We start from the raw sequence: 22,555 nt of genomic DNA, 5'->3' as shown, positions 1-22,555 counted from the left end.
TGAAAGTAGTTATTACATTTCTTTCACTGCGGACGGCAGTTCGCGTTAGTGACGAAGCTTATTGAAGGGCGATAACTATATATACAGCTAAGTTGGAATTTGCTACGACTGTCCGATCAGATCAAGTTATATACCGATCGACAGGTTTTAGTTCTAACTTACAAAATGGCGTACTAAAACTTTTCTAACCAACCTGGGTCATAAGATACGGGGTGTAAGTAGGAGGAAAAATTTTGATAATTGCAGCTTATGGGGCCGTTGGGGCTTTTGGTAAAATTTTTATTTTTAAAAATTCTAATTAAAAATACGCGTCGATTGATACCTCAATCACCCAAATCCGATAACTGGTTCAAAAGATAAATAAATTTGAAAATTTTATGGACTTCTCAAATGAAATGAAAAGTCATTTGTTTGTCTGTTTGTCTGTTTGTCTGTTTGTCTGTTTGCATCAAAGCGCTAAAGAAGCTTAAATGTAATGATGGGGATTGATTCCTTTTCAAAATCTAGAAATGTTTGTTCTACGACTTGTCAATTTCCCTGCTAGTTTAGCGGGAAAACGCTAAATCCATAAAATTGAAACCTCAACAGTTTCCAAACCATAGAAGCTACAGATATGTTCTATATATCATTAGGTGTGTTTGAGGGCTTTTAGGCGTACCTTTAAACTTTTTTTTCAAAGTACTCAGGTAACATTTTACAGGTGAAATAAAGTTTTTAGCTTACATTTTGGCGATTTCTGACAAAACGGCTCTAACGATTTTTGTTAAATTTTAATATGTTGTAATACGTACAATTTCGCGTTTTTTTGGTATATGAAACATAAATTTTGGTTGAGGGGTTCGGAAGATATTACCTGTTAAGTGAATAAATACATTTTCCATCGGTCGAAAATCACGTTTTAGTACGAAAAACTTTTTGGTTTTATGAGATATCTCAACCAAAATGATACAATATGCATTTAACTTGGTTTTATATATTCTGACTAAAGTTGGTTCAAATCGGACCACTATATCATATAGCTGTCATAGGACCGATCGGGTCAAAATTTGGTTTTAGTATGAAAAACTTTTTGTTTAATGAGAAATCTTAACCAAACTAATACAATATGCATTTAACTTGGTTTTATATATCCTGACCAAAGTTGGTTCAAATCGGACCACTATATCATATAGCTGTCATAGGACCGATCGGTCCAATATTAAGTCTTAGTATGAAAAACTTTTTTGTTTTACTAGATATCGTAACCAAACTAATAGAATATGCATTTATTTAAGACTTATATATCCTGAACAAAGTTGGTTCTAATCGGAACCACTATATCATATAGCTGTCATAGGACCGATCGGGTGAAATCAAGTCTTAGTATGAAAACTTTTTTTTTCATAGTAAGTACGAGGTCTCCGACAGTATAGTATGCTCGGCTGTAGCAACGCGAGCAAGAAAGCGAGCAGGGCTGGGCCCCTAGTTTTTCTTTATAATTAAAGAAAAAAATTCTTTAAATATGAAATACGTTCAACAACTAAATTTTTTATATTTTACTATTTGCCTGCATTAATGATAAAGTTACAATGTCAAAAGCAAAAGCAATTGCAAAAAATTTCTGATATCCACAAAAAAACCTCTAAACGAGGTAAAAGTCTATGACGAAAGCATTTAGACCCAAATATTGATATCCATTTTAGACGAACAAAATTCAGTTTAATCTAAAAAATTTTAAATAAAATATAAATTAATATAAAAAAACGGTATTGGTTCGGCACTGCGCAAAAGTTATTTTTATGTACAAAGAAGATTTTTACTCACAGTGCACAATGCCAATTTTCGTTTTTTATATTAATTTATATTTTATTTAAAAATTTTAGATTAAACTTGTTCGTCACAAAATTGATATCAGATATTTTGGGTCTAGAAATTGCTTTCGTCACTAGACTTTACCTCGTTTAGAGGTTTTTTTTGTATTTACAATTTTCTGAATTAAACATTTTTTTTAAGTTTAAAAGTTATTTTGCCAATAAATTTTATTATCAATTCAGATTATATAAGATTTCATAATAATTATATATGTCAAAAGACAAATATTCCTTAACTTTTAAAATTATAACTCAATTATAATTTAACAAAATTGATATTTATAAAAAATATTTGATTTTATTAATGCTTCTTTTGGTTTGTCAGGATTATGAAGACTTCTCCAAATAATTAACTTAATTGATATACACGTTTTTATTTATAAAAATATTTGATTTTAATAATGCTTCTTTTTGGTTTTGTCAGGATTAGGAAGACTTCTCCAAATAATTAACTGTTTTCTTCAGCTAAGCTCACAATTTAAATAATATTAAAAAATAATAAGTTAAAGTAATGAAAGCCTGATATTATATATAAAGCAATCAGTTTCACCTTCGAGAAGCCCATTAAAAATGAAAATGTTAATAAAGTATTTGAAAATAGTCGCAAATTTGATGAAGAGAATCGAACAGTTCAGTGATATATTGCCGATGATACTCGGTTGAATAGTGGATGTTGTGATCTTAGCTGCGAACTTTGTCGCTAGGTCAATCTGGTTCATTCGCAAACATCACAAAAGCTAGAATGAGGAGGGGGAAAGGCTGATGATAGTTGACTCTGGCTTTGTACAAACTTTGTCGCAAAAAATTTATGCGAAAATTTGCAAATTTGCTGTGGCAAAATGATAATGAGAATTATTAGCAACGGTATTGGATTAGTTGTTGATATGGACTGGCAACTGAGCGTTTCTTCGGGTATATAACCTTGTCCATCTGTTGGCAATGGCACAGTCAACCAGCGGTATTCCCTCAGGCAAGCAGCATTGTCAGCACTGAAGCCAAAGGATAACTAAAGCCATATCAATTCATTCGATTGTTGGAAGACATATTGAGATTACGTGATTATCTTGAGATTCCTGGTTTGTGCAGTGCTCTTGCTATCGGCAGCAGTTTTGGCCGAATCTGCAGGTGAGTTCAAAATTCATACAATCAGATTGTTGATCCATCAACGAATACCATTCGTATTACAGTTGGACGCAGCGAAGACGGCGATGCATCGCACCAAAGATACAGGGTGTTTAAGAAAGAGAATGCGGTTAATGCCGAGGAAAAGTCTTACGAGTCTGTTCAAAGGCTGTCAAAACGACGTCACTAGCACAATGACGTATAGTCCCTCACCGTCCGAGCTCGAGGGAACCGTAGTCGTGACCTCAACACCATATTCGTCATCAGACACATCTGAACCAGCGTCACGCCTATAAAGCTGATGTCGATGACGAAGAATCCGCGGATGAGCTGGACAACGATGATGAGGACTTCAATATTGATGAGCCGATCCATGATGACGATGACGAACTGAGTGTCTACGAGGGCTCCAGCCCCACTCGTCGTGCACGGCCGTCCCAACGGACAGTGTGTCACAGCGCTCGCCAGCTCGACTATGAGCTCCGTCGCCAGGAGGAGGAGAACAAGCAGCTTGTCAACGCATCCAAAGGCTCCGTCGCCGCAATAAGCAGAACATGCGTCGTGCCCTGACTCGTCAAAGCAGAGTCTCCGTAACCAGAGCCAACGCCGTCGCATGGCCATGAGGCCGTCGTCGCATCCCGTCGGAACCAGTGAGCAACCGTCTTCAACTAAACGAATGGCTCCAATTCTTTTCAGAACAACTGTCGAACATCGCTTTTCAAATAAATCGAGTATAACTAATGCAATTTTTTGAGTCTTTTGAGAATACTTTCCATTGTCATTACCCAATGAAATACTTTACTGCTTTCTCCTCAAAGCTAACTCTAAGAGAGCAGATCTCTTAAGGAAATCACTTGACAAATTCTGATAAGCTTTCTGTACGCCTCTTTTAAAGAAAGTGCTTTTGAATATTTTGGATTAACAAATGTCTGTTAAACAAGTACTATTTTACTCTTTATTTAAATATAATTTTATCATTTTGATGTCCCTCTCACAGCAAAAAAAAAAACCTCTTAGGATCCTCTTGAATTTGGACGATCAGTTTCTTTAATCTTGATAAAATTGTAAGCAGGGTGAGCTAGTGGGTTGGGAATCGGACCAGTGTTGCCAACTAACCACTTTAGTCAGTCAATTTTATTTTAGGTTCCGATCTGTTCTATTATTTTCAACGCTCAAAGATATCGGAACCACTTTAGATACTTTAGATGCTTTTGAAGATGTCTTTGCATCACCTTTGTCTTTTTAACGGAACCTTGACAAGAAAAGGTTGAAGAAAATTACAATTTAAATTACAATTTGGCTGAATCCCGAGTTTAAGAATTGGTTTTGTTGAGTGATATCAGATTAAACAAGAGAGTACTTCAGCTCCACCAATGCATACCAGACACAAATTTATATTCCACACATATGATACATGTAGACATAACTATGAATGGCTTTTAGCTACTTAAATTTAATTTTAAGTGGAACAAAAAAGTCTGATGACTATGTTGTTACTAAAACTGCATCCGTATTTTAAAATTGACATAATTAAATAAAAATATTGCAAGAATTTTAATTTTTTTTTGGGACTATTTAAATATAGCCTACGCGTATTTGTAAGCAGATTTATTTTTATTTCTATATTTTTTTCAAATCATTGGTCGCATTCGCCAGAAAACATTTTCCTGATCAAGGATCAAAAACTTTATGCTACTGATACTTCCTGGTGAACGCTTTGATACATTTTACTGCCAACTCCTGATAATCGAATTATCGATTATAAAAAGCTATGAACAGCGCAGATAGGAAATTAAATTAAAACTATGTAATAAATTAAAATAAATTTTTTGTAATTGCAAAACTGCTGCTGCTGTTGTACATTGATAACAAAGAAAGCTATCTATAAACATTTCATGAATTTCGATAAGAAAATCTGACGGTACATGCTCAGGTATCATGATACACAAAATTTGGTATTATATTATCAGATTATAGGTATCACAAAAATGATCAGAGAGCAAACCTGCCTGGTGAATGCGACCAATACTACTTTTACTGTGAAGGTCTGGCAACACTGCATTGGACTTGCCAATTGAGCAATAGAAGACCCCATTCCAAGTAGGTCACCTTTGACCCGCTCGTCTAATTGCGAGTAGAAACTCAATTTCAATGCCCTGGCAACTGAAGGGTTTTCACTTGTTTACCAAAGTAACTGGCAACAACTGGCAACATCTGGCATCCCAGTGTTGGAGCTGAATGCGCGAATTTGAGTTCGCTCTTAACAATGAGGGCTATGATGACATCCGTGAATAGTTATAAGAGGTGAGATGAGGGGGCCGTATCATGGCCAAGTGCGTGAAACATGCGTACTTAGAAAGCTCAATATTTGAACGATTGAGAGATTGAATGGTTGAACGGTTGAACGGTTGACTGAACTGGGATTTGACTTGGCCCAAACGATGATAAGCAGAACGAGAGGCGGACAAAGATGACGGTGAAGAACGTTTTCGCCTCGGAGCGCTTTTATTTATTTATTCTTCTGCAGGGTCTAAAAATTGAATTGAATTCAATTGTGATGTACATAGATGAATATGTACATAGACTTGTTCCTATGCCATTTACAGTTAGAATGGAATTGCGGTACTGTGAAGTGACCAATTTTTTTTTGTTGGCCATTTGCATATGTCGATGTTGAGTCTTGAAGCAAGTGCGGGTATAAAGGATACAATTTGCACGATAATGTATCAAACATTGATTACCAATCAGTGCGAGCACAACGACGACTTGGACTAACCAATTTCACTCACCTCCAGCTGAGCCATTAACCGAAAAGTTCTCCACCGAGTAGTTTCGCTAGCTGGCACGAAAAGAATTAAGGATGAAGTGTCAAGTATCCTTGGTAGTGCTGCTCATCAGCCTCGTCTGCGTGTCGCTGGCCGAGAGGCCCTCCCACATGCTGAAGGCACGTCGCAGCTCCTACATCAATGAACCTGTCCTAGCTAGGTCCAATGATGCCGTTGTAGCTGCAGCCCTGGATCAGAATGCCGAGCAGGTGCCAGTTGCTGGATCAGGTGGCGGTGTCGGTGTCGGAGCGAATGGCAACAAAGATGCTTCCAGTGGACGTCTGTTTTTGAAGAAGTTCCTCACGTTCAAGAACATGTTTGGTAGCAACAACCAGCCGGTGATACCTATTATTATAACGAGTCCTGGCACCACCACTGCAGCAACCACCCCATCCGTAACTACAGTAACCTCAACTGGTACCATACCATCGGCAACTGGAACAGTGACTAATACACCAGCGTCAGCGACTTCCGCCACTACCCCCAGTTCCCCCACTACCCCCACAGGCCGTGTATATAATAATGAGCAGGAGGACAATCAGATGGCCGATGATGAAGACGAGGAGCAAATGCAGCCAGCCGGTGGCGTTGCCATGGCAGCTAACGCTGAGCTACTCGATGAGCAGGCCATGCAGGCGGCACTCGCTGCCGGCGCCCAGGAATATGAGGTATTCACCGATGGTGATCAAGCGGACGAGAGCAAGGCCAGCCAGAACAATCACATCAATTTGCGTCGCGGGAGGACGTCGTGGTCAGTCGCAGGTGATCAGTGTGCGTATTCCACCACGTTATCGTCGCTATTTCAAGAATGGACAGAAGGTCATGCTCAACACCAAGAGCCGGCCCAACAAGCGTCGTGTGATTAGGAAGCGTGTCCAGAACAATAACAAGAGATTCAACAATCGTCGTCGCGGTGGCAAGAACAAGAACAAAAAGAACAAGGGCAAAGGCAAGAACAAGAACAAGAACAAGCGTCCACGCATCCCATTTGTCTAAACGACAAATATAGACAGCGAGAGAGAGGGGAAAATCACATCCAAAATTCACCCACTCCACAGAGATCAACGATCAACAGAACACATTTTTTTTTTTTTCTAATTTATTGTACCTAATCTTAAATTGAAGCCTCACTCTTTAATTGAGCAAACAGAAGAATACAAAATAAAATCTTTCGAATAGTACTTGACCCACTTTTTATTCAACCTACAGCAATACTCTTTAATCGATCGTGATGTGGCAGAAAATCGCCTCTGGGCCAACTGAACTATTTAGGGGCATTATTCGTCTGTCAGCCATATGAGTCCAAGATGAACTGTTCACTTTACTGGATGCTGTTGCTGATCTTGCTGTTGAATGTGGCTGCCAAGTCAAATGCCGCTGGATGTGGCGTTGTCTCGCAGCCGCTGCGCCTGCGCAGCACTTCCAATAATCTGACCACTGACGAAACCGAGCAACAAATTCCACAGATCGATCTTAGCCAGCTAAGCGAACAGCAGCTGCAACAGCTCATGCAACAGCTGAATGTGGCGGATCAATTCGATGAGGATAATCGTGGCAGCAGTTGTCCATGGAACAAGATTCAGCGCATCATCAGACGCCAGTTGATCCGCATTCCTAAACGATATCTCAAGAAGTTACTTCGACAGTTTGGACTTGCTCGCAGCGGCAGCGGCAGCGTTCGCAGCGGAACAATTCAACTACAGCCACCGACTGAGTTGCAGCCCGAGTCCCAGCCTCAGTCCCGGCTATACTATCTAATACCTTTGGAATGACCTAATTGATAAATAAATGAAAAGATTTGCCTACACAAAACTCAAAGTAATCGCTCAATTATAGGCAAATGCACATTTCATTGCATACTTTTAGGCAGCACAGAGAAATAATGAGACTTTTTTTAAATTTTTTTATTTTTATATTTAGTAGAGACAAATTTAATTTAGTATATTAAATAAACATAAACAGTAATAGAATCAATTAAATGTAGATAATCATAAATCATTAATACGAATGATTGCTTCTAAGAGCTAGAATTTAATTGCATAAATAGGTGACTCTTAGCGCCTGCATAAAAAATATAAATTAATAACTAAATAATAAAAGTTATTGGTGTTCAAGAAATGTAAACCAACTGAAACAAACTAAAAATGTTGAGTTATCGTAAAACTGCGATATTTCGAATTGTATTGCAGACTTTTGCGATGCAATATTTCAAATTGTATTGCAGACTTTTGCGCTGTGTAAAACCATTGTACGATTTAATGAGTGAATATTCGAAAGCATACTTTCAGGCTGTGCAGTAAAAATTCGCATTCCCAACACTGTTAGCAGAGGGATCTTGGTAGCAGTGTAAGCATAAATTTAAATGAAAAAAAAAATACAAATATAACATGTTATATCTGTTGTAAAAAATACAAACACCAAATAATAAATGATTATAATATCGGTATATTCACGATAGACGTTAGGTGTGACGATAGCTGATCAGCTGTTGTGGCATTTTCACTGGCTTGACTTTGGTCACACTGTTCGGTGAATTATCAAAATCTATGCAGGTGGCGTGTTGTTTATTCTGGTGGCAATCATAATTGTTTGGACTGTGGCACTGATTAGATTAAGATCCCCACACTCACTCACTCCCACGCACACGCGCTCACACACACATACACACCTACACACACACACACACACACACATACAGACACGCTGTCAGAATGGCAAGTGGAATATTGGCTGGCAAAGTGGCATTTGTAACAGGTGCGTTTTGTTTATGTCAGCTTTCAAGTATGACCTTTGAACTCAGATCAATTTGCTAATACACAGGTGCCGGCTCTGGCATTGACGTGCCACATGCCGCATACTGGCACGAGATGGAGCCAAAGTCATTGCCGCGGATCGCAATCTGCCGGCAGCACAGGAAACAGCCAAGCAACTTGGCGCTGAGCGAGCAGCCCTGGAAGTTGACGTCTCGTCGGTGCAGAGTGTACAGAGCGCTGTTACGGCAGCCCTGGCTCAGTTCCAGCAGGCGCCCAGCATTGTTGTGAATTCGGCGGGAATTACCAGGGATGGATACCTGCTAAAGATGCCCGAACGCGACTACGACGACGTCTACAGTGTGAACTTGAAGGGAACGTTCTTGGTGACGCAACAGTTTGCCAAGGCAATGATCGAGCAGAAGTTGAGCAACTGCAGCATTGTCAATCTGTCCAGCATTGTGGCACGCATGAACAACATGGGACAGGCCAACTATGCTGCCACCAAAGCTGGCGTCATCTCCTTCACAGAGGTGGCCTCCAAGGAGTTTGGCAAATTCGGTATACGCGTCAACTGCATCCTTCCCGGCTATATTGACACTCCCATGGTGGCTGTGGTGCCCGACCAGATCAAGCAGCAGGTGGTGCAACGCTGTCCCCTTGGTCGTCTTGGTCAGCCCGATGAAATTGCCGAGGTGATTGCCTTCCTGGCCTCCCAGAAGTCCGCCTATGTCAATGGCGCTGCCATCGAAGTCACTGGCGGACTCAAGTAAATCATCAATCATCCACAACAATCACAAGCAAGATGACCCCGTTATTATCGCAAAACAATCTGCATTTATTTGTTGTAGTTATATGTATAATTCAAGAATCTGTTTTTTTTTCTATTGTTTTTTGTTAAATTAAAAGATTTGTTGATAGTGAACTTTTCTCGAGCTTTCAAATTCGCTTGCAAAGAACTAACAAATTTATGCTCTTTTTCCACTTCATGCGAAACATCCGCAGAAATAAAAGCTTTATACATAAACTTTATACAATATAGCTATTGGTGAAAAGTCAAAATGATAAAAGTTATAAAATGTCAATGATACACAATTCACGCATTAGAATACGTACTTTACACCCAGGAATAAAATTCCAGAAGTGTTTTGTGTTTCTTTCCCGAAAAATGCTTCCTTGAAAAATGCCTTAAAACAATTATGATCAAAGATCAAATTCCAAGTAGTGTGTCTTTAGAAAAAAGTCTAGTGCGCTAGTGACGAAAGCACCAAGAAGGGTGACAAAGGCGACTAGCAATATATACAGCTAAAATGGAAAAATTTATACGTTGCTGTACCGGTACTGATACCGGAACCGAAAGGAAAAGACCGATATAGAACTGTTTACCGAAATAGTTGTTTTGGTAAGTACCGGAACCGAAATTAGAACCGATATTTGTTTCGGTTTGATTCCCTGTTGTTAATACTAATAAAATAGTTATGTATTAGATTGTTTTATTATTAAAATTCTCTATTTGATTCCCTGTTTTGAATACTAATAAACTAGTTAAGTATTAGATTGTTTTATTATTAAAATTCTCTATTTGATTCCCTGTTTTTAATACTAGTAAAATAGTTATGTATTAGATTGTTTTATTATTAAAATTCTCTATTTGATTCCCTGTTGTTAATACTAATAAATAGTTAAGTATTAAAATTCTCTATTTGATTCCTGTTTTTAATACTAATAAAATAGTTAAGTATTAGATTGTTTTATTATTAAAATTCTCTATGATTCTGTTCAAATTCCTCAGACTTATTTTTTGGCAGAGTCGTTCCCGATTGGCCTTACGTATTGTAACTATCGATGGTAATTGCAGGATGAAACTGAAGATGGACCACTCTTATGGCCATTCTGGATGACATGGTCGTCCCAATGCGGTCACAAAGGGAAACAGTGTCGCGTTGGTTGAAGAGGGAGAGGAGAAAGCGAAGATGGGGACATGGCTATTTGGTGGTTGGCTGGTGCGGTGGGGCTACTACCAAAGTGTACAATATTAATATATTTCACAATTCCCCAGCTGCTAATTAACTTGGCCGCACACACACGCACACACACACACAGAGAGACGACAAACGACCAGCACATATGTATGTATGTATGTATGTACACACATACGTATTTATATGTTGTTGGGTTTGTTTGTGCACCACATTTGGGTGGGTTACGCCTGTGGTCGTGCGTGCAATTTAAATAATGAAGACATTTTATTAATTCAAGAAATTCAACTCGCCTCTGCCTCGAATATGAGCCACACACACACACACACGCACACTCAGTGGCAATTATATAGAACGGGTCGCTAGGACATTAAGCAACATCACCCCAAGCCCAAAGTTTCGGTTAGGGCTCTGGCCCAGGTTCCGCTCCCCCCTCCATTCCACAGACCATTCTCATGCCACTGTGGTCTATTTGTGTGTGTGTGTAGGTGTATATATGTGTGTGTGTGTGTTACGTTTAGCCCATTTCGTTTTTAGTGCATAGTGAAAAACAAAACATTTCCTTATCATATGTCCAAAGTCGCAACCCTCCAACACAAAGAGAGTAATTCAGATAAAGAGAGAGAGAGAGAGAAGAAGAGAGAGGGAGAGGGAGACTGCCCCACTATAGCGTTAACAATTAACAACGCAACGCAGTGCGACAACGACAGCCGGCTGCCAGCCACTTGAGCCATAAAACAGACCAAACGCGACCCACCGACGACCCCAATCAACTCACACCACACACACACAGCACACACACAGAGCACACACACACACAGGGAATCCAATCCAGTCGAGGCCCAAGCACTCGCCATATCTCATGTTAATGAAATCGTAACTCTTCGTGCGACTTGTGTCCGTTTTTTGTGTCTGTTTTTCTGCGATGTCGATGACGTGCGTCAAACTCCAGCTCCAACTCCAGCTCCAGCTACAGTTCCAGTTCCAGCAATTGCAGCCGACAGTTGTTTATAATAATAAGAAGAAGCATGGAAGGGGTAGATGGGTAGTGATTGTGTTGGGGGGACTGGGGGTAGATTAAAGAAACTCCTCAAAAGCACTTTGTAAATCTACAAAAAAGGGTCATAATTTGGCGACATTCAAGTGTAACACGCCATAGAAATACCCTGTAGTAAGGATTTGACAATCCATCAAAGAATATATTAAAGAATATCCTTTGAGCATGTTGTCAATTGTGCTTACAATTTTTTGGGAAAACTCTTGAACTCGAACCGTTAACCGAAACAAACCGTTTCATTTTTAGTACCGAAACTGAAACCGTAACCGAATGAAAATTCTCTGTCAAGAACCAAATACCGAAACGTTTGTACCGGTACGGTTGTGGTAAAGTTGCTAGGTCAAAGAGTTCTCCAACTTCCAACTGTCATAACTTGATCAAAACTGAACCGATTTTCAAGCAAAATGTCATTTTGATCATGATTTGGCCTCTAAATTCATTCTGTATTTAAATTTTGTTCATTTTGAAAATTTAATTATTTTCGACCAAGATTCGATTTCGATGCTAAGGGTCCCCCCTTTGAAATTTCGAAAATTCAAAATTTTAAATCTCAAGTTTCCACTTTTAATCAACTCCTTATATCGTAATTAGTATAAAACAACACTTTAAACTTGATTCTGAGACCTTTCATTTTTTTGTAAAAAATCATGTGAAATTGAACAAAAATTTGGACTTGTAAAGTGGCTAAATCCACAGTCTGACCAACTTCAAACTGTCATAACTCGATCAAAACTGAACCGATTTTCAAGCAAAATGTCATTTTGATCATGATTTGGCCTCTAAATTCATTCTGTATTTAAATTTTGTTCATTTTGAAAATTTAATTATTTTCGACCAAGATCTGATTTCGATGCTAAGGGTCCCCCTTTGAAATTTCGAAAATTCAAAATTTTAAATCTCAAGTTTCACTTTTAATCAACTCCTTATATCGTAATTAGTATAAAACAACACTTTAAACTTGATTCTGAGACCTTTCATTTTTTTGTAAAAAATCATGTGAAATTGAACAAAATTTGGACTTGTAAAGTGGCTAAATCCACAGTCTGACCAACTTCAAACTGTCATAACTCGATCAAAACTGAACCGATTTTAAAGCGGAATGTCATTTTGTTCATTATTTGGAATTTTAATTCATTCTGCATTTAAATTTTATTATTTTGTTAAAGAAAAATATTTTCCTCTAGATTCGACTAGATATTGATTTCGATGCTAAGGGTCCCCCCTTTGAAATTTCGAAAATTCAAAATTTTAAATCTCAAGTTTTCACTTTTAATCAACTCCTTATATCGTAATTAGTATAAAACAACACTTTAAACTTGATTCGGAGACCTTTCATTTTTTTGTAAAAAATCATGTGAAATTGAACAAAAATTTTGACTTAAATCCGCAGTCTGACAAACTTCAAACTGTCATAACTTGATCAAAACTGAACCGATTTTAAAGCGGAATGTCATTTTATTCATTATTTGCCATTTTAATTCATTCTGCATTTAAATTTTATTAAATTTTTTTAAAGAAAAATATTCTCTAGATTCTACTAGATGTTGATTTCGATGCTAGGGTCCCCTTTGAAATTTCGAAAATTCAAAATTTTAAATCTCAAGTTTTCACTTTTAATCAACTTATATCTTAATTAGTATAAAACAACACTTTAAACTTGATTCTGAGACCTTTCATTTTTTGAAAAAATCATGTGAAATTGAACAAAAATTTTGACTTGTAAAGTGGTTAAATCCGCAGTCTGACAAACTTCAAACTGTCATAACTTGATCAAAACTGAACCGATTTTAAAGCGGAATGTCATTTTATTCATTATTTGCCATTTTAATTCATTCTGCATTTAAATTTTATTAAATTTTTAAAGAAAAATATTTTCCTCTAGATTCTACTAGATGTTGATTTCGATGCTAAGGGTCCCCCCTTTGAAATTTCGAAAATTCAAAATTTTAAATCTCAAGTTTCCACTTTTAATCAACCTTATATCGTAATTAGTATAAAACAACACTTTAAACTTGTTTTGAGACCTTTTAATTTTTTTGTAAAAAATCATGTGAAATTGAACAAAAATTTGACTTGTAAAGTGGTTTAACCGCAGTATGACCAACTTCAAACTGTCATAACTAATCAAAACTGAACCGATTTTCAAGCGGAATGCCATTTTGATCATGATTTGGCCTCTTAATACATTTTGCATTCAAATATTTTTAAATTCGTTAAAAAAATTTTTTTTTACCCTAGGTCTGTATATTTCGATGTCATATTTATTATAAAACGACATCTAAAAATTTTAAAATGTTTCAAAATTGATTGAAAAAAATTAAAATATAACCTTTTACTGAAATAGTTATTTTGGGACGTACCGGAACCGAAACCGTAACGTATATTTGTTTCGGTTTGATTCCCTGGTCGAAATAGCTGAATGAATGATAAACAAAAAGGATGTTGAAGTTTACATCTTCTCAGACTCTGTCAGATATCTCCAGTACACATATTCTTCATTTTCTGAAGGTCTCAGAGACTGGAAGAGAGACATCAAACGAACAGGGTCTCGTACAGTCGGGTTCGACCGATGCTGCTCAAAATCTATAGTACATTATAAGATTTTGGGACCATCAACAGATAAGAACATTTTAAAAACGTGTATTGCCTGTTACATGTATACATTGTCTACTCTAAATGTTACCCCAACTATCAATTTAAAAATTGAAGGGTATTCAACAAGAGTAAGTACTCAGTCTGGACAATATGAAATCCATTCACTACCTGTCTCATACTATATATATCTTATGGAGTAGTGCTTCTCTCGTCGCGTTATTACACAATTACAGGGTATGCTTGCAACAAATATATCACGGTAAGTTCAAGTTTGTCGGCAATGCGTGGCAGTTGTCAATAGCAAGTGTCCTGTGGCAAGTAAGTTTGTAAGTGCTCGCATGGAGGTATGCTATATGGATATTGCCTCAACTTGATCCACTGCAAATCCATTAGAGTCAGAGCTCAAACTGGTCGCCTGGTCGCCTGGTAGTCTGGTCGCCTGCAACTTACGATAGTTTCGTTAGCCACAACAATGTCATGCCAATTAACACAGTAAACCGCAATTGCAACTTCCGACGACTAAGTGCACGTAGTATAGTTATAAGCAACCCCACTTGCCACTTGCCACTCGCCACTTGCCACTCGCCACTTACCACTTGCCACTTGGCTCTCTCTATGTCTATATGCATGTGTGTGTGTGTGTGCGTGTGTTTGGTGACAGGTTGTAAGCTGGTCGGGTGCTCGATCGTTTGTGACAAAGGCAACTAATTTAGTTTAATGTGCGCCGCGCGATGCCGCAACATTTTCTTGCGGATGTGCGGCAAGCAACAAGGACACAGGCTACCCATGGACCCCAAGTCAACATGTGTGGTGTGTGTGTATGTGTGTGTGTGTGACCTTACGCACTCATTAAGCATTTTTAGTCGAGCTTAGCGAGCCGTTTGTTTGCATTGTCAACTCGACTTCCTCACAACACTCCACAACACTCCACAACTCGACAACTCCACACTCCATCGTCGACGCTCTGTCAACGTCCTTTATTTCATTTTCATTCCACACACTGCTTACCATTAATTTACACACACACACACACACATATATTTTTGGCTTTGCCTGTTTCTGGGTGGCACTTTTTAATTTCTGCGCTGTTTGTTTGATTTTAGCTTTTAGCTGACAGTATTCTGACGTGACGTGACACCATACACCCACACACCACACACCCACACTCACACACACCCATCACATCCACCCCACACTCAGCTACTCACTAGGCTTTGGGTAGGGGGTAAAATTACAAATGCTCACGCTTTATTTGACTTACGAGGGCAGCTGCGATACCAGCTGCTAATGATAAGCAAGTTGCACTTTGATGTTGCCTCAAAAAAAAAAATAAAAATAAATAAATAAAAATGAATTAATATACACCAAACTTTGTTTTTGCAATAAATTTTTATTCATTTTTATTTGTTTTTTTCTTTCATTTGTATCTTTATCATATATATATGTATATATATACTATATGCAATTGTTTATTTGCTGTAATTAACCTGTTTTTTTTTTTTTTGTATACATAAAACATTTGTTCATTTCGCTTAATTACTGACAAAAAAATATCGACAGCTAAATATATAGCGATTTCAATGCAATTCACGTCGCTTAATTGCTAAAAAGGCGCACAAAAACAACACAAAAAAGAAAACAAAATCATTAAGCATTATAAAAGAATATGAAGTGATGCCTTTTATTTGAATTTTTCGATATGAAATACATATGTTTATATATCAAAATATTGCTACGACGACGGGTCTATATTATCAGTTAGACAAAAAAAAAAAAAGAACTCTATATATATAATATATATATAGACTATATACTCTATTTATGTTAATGGCATACATAGCTAGGATAAATGTTTATGAATTATCGTTACACACTTAGAAGTAAGTTTAGAAGTACACTGAAGCACAATTGAACTGATGAGTTTGAACCATATAAAAATTTCTTGATACCCGTGCAGAGGATAATATTTGTCATATATGTAAAACATTTCCTAAAAGTCTGACCTGCATAGCAAACTTTCAATAAAAAATTTTATGTTTTCTTAGAAATTTATTTTTGCCATAGTATCTCAAAAAGGTTATTGTATAACCTGACCAAGCATGTACAAAAAATAAACGACTATATATATATATATATTTAAATGTTCTAAAATATTTTTTCAATAATCAAGTTAATTTAACTAAATATCAATCAAATCACTTTGCAGTATACAATTCGTGCATGCCGATATTTTCTTTTGGTTTTTTTTAAATTTAAAGTTCTCTATTTTTTGCGTTTGCTGAGATTAAAATGTGGGCGTAATATAAGTTAAGATCCTTTTAATGGAGTTTAAGTATTTAGTTGACGACATATGTATCTTCAATATGTTTTTATTTTGGCCTACACTCTAAAAAAAACTCTTAAGGTACGACAAAAAAAAAAGAAGAACGTTCTTCGGCTTAAATACTATCAGGTACTTTGGCATAATTTTCTTAAGCAATGCACATACAATTTTCACATACATTTACACATGAGTATGACAGTATGGTTGCAAGCACATTGACTGAATAATTTTTAAATATATTTAAAATTTAATATTTTTATTTATTTATTTTTTTTTTTGTTAATTTTCGCGCGCCTTTTGCTACTGTTAATATGGAAAGATATTTGATAGATATATTTTTTTTTTGATATTTTACTTTAATTGTAAACGCTTTAAGATATGCTCAACAGTTAATAGTGAAAACTTGGAAAAGAGAAGCAATAAGCTAACAATCAGGCTACGCAAAAATTTTTTGTTTTTTTTTATATTGTATATCTATTTTATTTTGTGGTAATTACATTTCTAGCATTGGTGTCTTTTGTTTTTGTTTTTGTTTTGTTTTTCATCGGCTTTTGTAATAAATAATCTTTGTAAGGCCCTTTTTTAACATGCAGCAAGTTTCTATGGACTTGTAAATGCGCAAAATCCTAGCTTAATAGTCTATTAAAACCCTCCCTTGAGAGGTCACTTACATGCTAGCGAAAAAATTGAATTTGTCACGCTAAAGCTAAAGCAGCCGAGATATTTTACATCAACTGACTCTCTCACTAGGCTAGAGGAGAAAAAAAAACCATTGTAATATATTATGATAATATAAAATACTAAGTATGTGTGAGTAGTTAAGTTATAGAGCAGCTGGTAGTTCTACTAGCTTATACCTAGAATATGGTTAGCCTAGTTAACATAAATGCTGCCTAATAAGACGTGGCATGAGCTCATTTAAACGAATGCTTAATCTTTAAGTTACACAATGCGAATTTTTGGTTGCTAAAAAGTTTGAAAGGTCTCTTCTTACCTTACCTTACCTCAGCGCCACGAAAACACAGTGTGCTATGGCGCCCAACGACTGTCTGGCGCCCAACGTTAGCCCTATATCTTTTCATTCGGCCTTGAGATCAGTCTTACGAGTGTGTTCTGTGGTAAATGGGCGGGGCTACAGGCGGAGACCTAACAGAGATTCCTCACTTCTTCAGCTGCTTAGACAGCCGTCGGAGGGGGCAGTAGCGAGGAGTTAGATGTGCGCAGATACGGATTACCATAGATGGCGCTGTATCGCGGATCCACACTCAAGGCCATCGAGCTGGGCACCACAACGTGAGTGGTGGTTGCTGTACTCTGATTACTGCAGCTTCCATTTGGCGAGGAGCTGACTACCGAGGCCGTTGTCGACTGTAGACTGGGCAAGCCATTCTCCTGGCGTATTTCACGTGCTCCAATTATGCTGCCGGTCAGACTTCCACCACTGCTGTTGGTCAGAAAGGTCATGGGCACACTTTGAACGGCAGTTTGTTGCTGCTGTTGTTGCTGTTGTTGTTGCTGGTGATGATGTTGCTGGTGTTGTTGCTGTTGCTGCAGTTGATTCTGATGGTTATTCTGCAGGATGGTGGAGCTGCCATTGGACTTGGTCGAACAGGATGTCAGATACTGTGGCGGTGGACTGTAGTGTGTGCTGTAATCTCCGTACGGAACATAACCACCGGAAATGTCCACCTTGAGATCGCTGTAGTTGGAGGTACGATCACCTGGCTCCATTTTGCAGCTGACACCTCCATTCTTGGTGATCTGATGCTCGCTAATGACGTCGGCGGGAGGCAGCTTGGTGCGCTTCTTGCACTTAAAGTAGATGAGGATGATGATGGTCAATACCATCAGAATGGCCACTCCCGAAATGCCGACCACAATCGTCATCAACACGGATACGCTCTCTAAAAAAGATGAGAAAAGAAAGAAGGGGGAAACAAAAGTGTGGAACTATAAGTAAAGTGATACTTCTCCATTTTGAGCTGGTACTTACTCTCTGCCTGCAGTTGGATCTCGGCCACATCGTTGCCATAGTCGTTCACCACAGTGCAATTGTATTTGCCATAGTGATAGGTCTGACTGTCGCGTATGATGAGCGTACTCTTCACCCCGCCCGGCACTGCGTCCACAAGTATCGAGTAGTCATGTCCAGACTCGGAGCTAATCTCTTGCCCATTGAAGGTCCAGGATACATGGCGAGCACGTGGCACACTGCTTGCAAAACACTCAATCCTTGCCGTATCTCCAACCAGACCGTACTGGAAACGCTGTGAACTAATGCTGGGCGAGCCCTTCAGATAGACATATGCATCCGCTGAGATCTCAGCATAGCCTGGTACATTGGCCTTGCAGTAGTATCTGCCGGCTGTCTCGTTGCTGACACTAAAGGTCAGATTGGAGCTGGTGCCAACGACCCGATCACTTGGATGCTGTATCCAGAAAATCTCCGGCTGTGGATTGCTATCCACCTCGCAATTCAGCGACACCACGCTGCCCACATCCGCCTCCATGGATTGCGGACGCTGCCTGAAACTGGGTGCATCTAAAGCGGGCAAAGGGATGGAGCAATCGGTTAAGACTGCTGGCTTGGACTTGTGCTAAAGATCATTTTGCTACTTACAGCTAATGTCCAGCGTTTCGCTATCCTCGCTCTTGCCGACGGAATTCTGTACCTCGCATTTGACAATTGCATCATGGAATTTTCGCGTTACATTGCGTATGACCTGATCGTGGAAAGGCGAAAGGGGAGAAAAGATACGAGATTGAGCAAATTGTGGGAACGTTAACTCTTTCCGGCCAACTGGCACAACTGGTTCTTGCGCCAATCGACAGTACATAGATCTGGTCTAGTCCCCAGTTGTAATTGGCATGACAAAATAGCTCTGGCCAGCATATTATACAACCTGATGCCAGCAAAGTTGCTCTAATTATGCGGCTAGCTAAAGGAATGTGGACGTGCCACGTTCCTCTTCCCTCTTCCTCCTCTCCAGCTCACTTGAGTGATGCACTTACCATCTCAGTTTTTTGACCGTTTATAATTGGCTCGTCGTTGATGTACCAGCGATAACGGACATCACTCGGGTTCGCATCGGCCCGACACTCGAGTCGCACCTGTGCATGCTCCACAATACGCTGAACGGCGCCAGTTTGTTGGCCAACGTAGCTGTTTCCCGCTGACGAGCCAATGACATTCACCTTGACTTTGGGCGCGTATTTGACCTGTTGAATGACGAATTAAGAAATCAGTTTAAGATTAGTTGCAATTGTTGTGGAGGGGTTTCTTATTAGACGGCGACCTTCTAAGCTGAAAGACCTAACCTAATTAAGAGCCAGCTACACTGATAAAAAAAATGTTCTAATATCAAGATTTTGGTCTCAGAACTAAGATTTTTGGTCTAAAAAATGCGTCGAGAACATCAAATTCTTGAATTAAGAGAACACAGCTTGAATTTAACAACATTTTAAATAAGAACAAGTTCTTGTTTTAAGAATAAATGTTCTTAAGATTAAAAGCAAAAAATAAAATAAATGAAAATTATTTTTTATATTTATATTTTTTTATTTTTAAATTTTGATTTATTTATATTTTATTCTGTTTTAGTAATTTTATAAATGTTATTTTAATTTGTTACGAGTGGGATTCGAACCGCCTGCTTCACAACTGAAGCGGCCTCTCTAACCAGAGCGTCACGATGCCACCAATTGTTAGATACGAAATAGCACCTATTTATACTTTCCTAACAATTTAAGATTTTTATTCTTATATTAAGATTTTAAGATTTTTTGGATTAATAATCTTAGTTTTAGTATTTTGGTCTTAAAATAATCTTATTTTAAGAACAAAATATTTAAGATGAATGTTCTTGATTTTAGAACTTGGTCTTTTTTTTCAGTGTATGAATTTGTCAGTTGACAAGAGGAACAGTAATATAGGTAAGACGCTAACTGTGTGGCCAATTGACAGGGCTTAACACTGGACAGTGAATGAGGGGAAGCCAGGGAACAGCAGAGGGTACAGTATGACAGCTGTGTGTGAAACAGCAATGTAAGTCCTTGCCTGCTTTCACTTAACTGAGGGATTGGCCGTAACCCTATGGTTCATGTTTCGGTATGAATTAGCCCATCACTGTCATGGACATGTCCATGGTAGAAAGGCTCGTTCAAAAAGGCCTGCATAAATGTGATGCTGGCCGACGCGACGGGTGTACGCATCATCTAGGCATTTGTGGGGAACAGAGTATAGAGGGCGCCACCTAATATTGATAGTGGGGGGCTCAGGCGTTGACTGTGACGCGTCAGCGCATTGTGCTAGTCCCATAGGCAACGACATGCGCTGGTAAAATTGCAATGGACCAAAGGACAACACAATCTGCACTAGACAAGGGTTAGAGGGGTCACCAGAGCATGGGAGAGTGGTTAGGCGAAGGGGTATTGTCTCTTACCTCGACACGTATTTTGGCAGAGCGATAGGTGCGGTCGGCCGTGTTCTGTGCCTGGCACGTAAAATTCGTGTTGTGGTGCTCCTTTTTGGGCGAGAGCCGCAGCACCGATTTGGCCGTATAGCGACGTAGATCGGGCAGCGGTATAACTGTGTACTCAATGTTATCCGTTAGAACGTTGCCCAGGCCATCAATCCATGTAATCTGTGCGACAGAGAGAGAGAGAAAGAGGAGTTTTTGTGGTTTAGCTCAATTGGTGGAACCAGTTGGGGAGTCAGTTAGTCATTTAGTCTGACAGTCTGGCAGCCCTGGCGTGGTCTGACTGATATCCATTGTTTGCTTGATTAGTTTCCAGCTTGCGCTCGTGTGAAAGTGCTGCTTTCATCAGGCTGCGGTTTGAATGTCAGACCAGACCAGTTGCCGGATCGAGTCTCTGCTTTGTGTTTTTTTTGTTTGGGGTTTTTGGCTACTCACCTCCGCTGCGGGCTTGCCACCTATCGATACGCATTCAATCTCCACCTTGCGATCCTCGGTGGCATAGATAACATCGCCCTGTGTGATTTTTGGTGCCTCCGGCGGCACCAGAACTGTCAATCCGGCGAAAGTGGAACGTATAGCCGGTTGTCCTTCAGGTCCAGGACTAACCTGACACTGATACTTCGCATCGTCGTCCAGCATCACCGGATAGATGTCCAGCGAATAGTCGCCCTCCTCATCGCTACCGACCATGGCATAACGTTCGAATCCACTCAGATCCCGGGATGTGCCCAGGCCAAAGTCATCCTTGGTCCATTGCAGTGTGCCCTGTTTGTTGATGACACGGCAGGGGAGTGTTACACGGGCACCCACAACAGCTGTCTGGTCCTGTGGCTCCATTGCGAACCTCTGGTTCTGATAGCTCGTATATTGCGAGGGCGAGCACCTTGCCACGCCCACTGTCAGCCAGCATACCAAAAGCGCCTTCATCATTGTCAAGAATATCAGCTGCAACTCTTTTCGCTTCGTTGTCATTATTCTGCATGAGATAGAAAGAGATGGCATTACGATTAGTTAGTCATCGGATTAGTTTGTCACATGGAAAAAAATGTGAATGAGCTCAAAAAAATTATAGTTGAAGAAATTTTAAAATTTCATTACCATTTTCGAAATAAAATCTTAACATCTGATGTCATATCAAAACAATTAAGACTATGAGATACCAATAACTGAATTTCGATACGAATTTCAATGAACGTCCTAAAAGTATGCAATGATTTATTTCGCATTCGCCGAAAATTCGTTCAATTACAGGCAACTTAACTGAACGAAGCAAAGGCCAAGAGGACGGCAGGGGTGGGGAATGGGAAGGGCGAGTCAAAAATCTAGTCGCAAACGATTTTTGCGTTTTGTTGAACAAATTCGTGAACAAATGCCTGAGGGTCTTTTAAAGTATTATTATTACGTTTATTGTTTATTGTTTATGTTCGCAGTATTGTTGTTAGTGGCAGGCGTGTTTTTATTTTGTTTTTACTTTTATTTATGTTGTTTTTATGCTTTCGGCGCTCATGAAAGTGCAGACAGCCTCGTACGTGCGCGAAAAAGAACAACATCAACAACAACAACAACTACAACAAAA

General features: G+C 38.9%; 4 protein-coding genes across 4 annotated transcripts; 3 read left to right on the top strand and 1 right to left on the bottom strand.

Annotated features, from left to right (window-relative positions):
* Nucleotides 1-5,832: 5,832 nt before the first annotated feature.
* Nucleotides 5,833-6,793, top strand: LOC117786848. Its single transcript, XM_034625264.1, is given in 2 exon segments — nt 5,833-6,533; nt 6,535-6,793. Coding segments are annotated over 2 exon segments (960 nt in total).
* Nucleotides 6,794-7,104: 311 nt separating this feature from the next.
* On the top strand, nt 7,105-7,569 carry LOC117786811. The gene has a single exon (XM_034625212.1). The coding sequence runs from the start codon at nt 7,105-7,107 to the stop codon at nt 7,567-7,569; it is 465 nt and encodes a 154-aa protein (XP_034481103.1).
* A 789-nt stretch (nt 7,570-8,358) lies between these two features.
* LOC117786777 (estradiol 17-beta-dehydrogenase 8-like) lies at nt 8,359-9,586 on the top strand. The gene is given in 3 exon segments (XM_034625162.1): nt 8,359-8,551; nt 8,618-8,632; nt 8,635-9,586. Coding segments are annotated over 3 exon segments (744 nt in total). The 5' UTR covers nt 8,359-8,508; the 3' UTR covers nt 9,321-9,586.
* Nucleotides 9,587-17,317: 7,731 nt separating this feature from the next.
* Nucleotides 17,318-21,907, bottom strand: LOC117786764 (irregular chiasm C-roughest protein). Its single transcript, XM_034625135.1, has 6 exons — nt 21,415-21,907; nt 20,944-21,144; nt 19,514-19,720; nt 19,122-19,224; nt 18,495-19,043; nt 17,318-18,405 (listed from the first exon to the last, which is right to left on the bottom strand). Exons 1-6 carry the CDS (start codon nt 21,904-21,906, stop codon nt 17,678-17,680), a joined length of 2,280 nt encoding a protein of 759 aa, XP_034481026.1. The 5' UTR covers nt 21,907; the 3' UTR covers nt 17,318-17,677.
* Nucleotides 21,908-22,555: the final 648 nt, after the last annotated feature.

Source organism: Drosophila innubila, chromosome X, assembly GCF_004354385.1.
Source record: "Drosophila innubila isolate TH190305 chromosome X, UK_Dinn_1.0, whole genome shotgun sequence".
NCBI classification, from domain to species: Eukaryota; Metazoa; Arthropoda; class Insecta; order Diptera; family Drosophilidae; genus Drosophila; species Drosophila innubila.
Note: the sequence above shows the minus strand (reverse complement) of the source record. Positions and strands in the feature narration are given on the sequence as shown.

What these genes read in the sequence shown, in the direction of transcription:
- LOC117786811 (XM_034625212.1), top strand. Translation starts at nt 7,105, where the DNA reads ATGAACTGTTCACTTTACTGGATGCTGTTGCTGATCTTGCTGTTGAAT.
- LOC117786764 (XM_034625135.1), bottom strand. Translation starts at nt 21,906, where the DNA reads ATGAAGGCGCTTTTGGTATGCTGGCTGACAGTGGGCGTGGCAAGGTGC. An exon ending in CGAAACGCTGGACATTAGCT is followed by an intron (nt 19,044 to 19,121) that starts GTAAGTAGCAAA and finishes TGCCCGCTTTAG; the next exon opens with ATGCACCCAGTTTCAGGCAG. An exon ending in GATCCAACTGCAGGCAGAGA is followed by an intron (nt 18,406 to 18,494) that starts GTAAGTACCAGC and finishes CATCTTTTTTAG; the next exon opens with AGAGCGTATCCGTGTTGATG.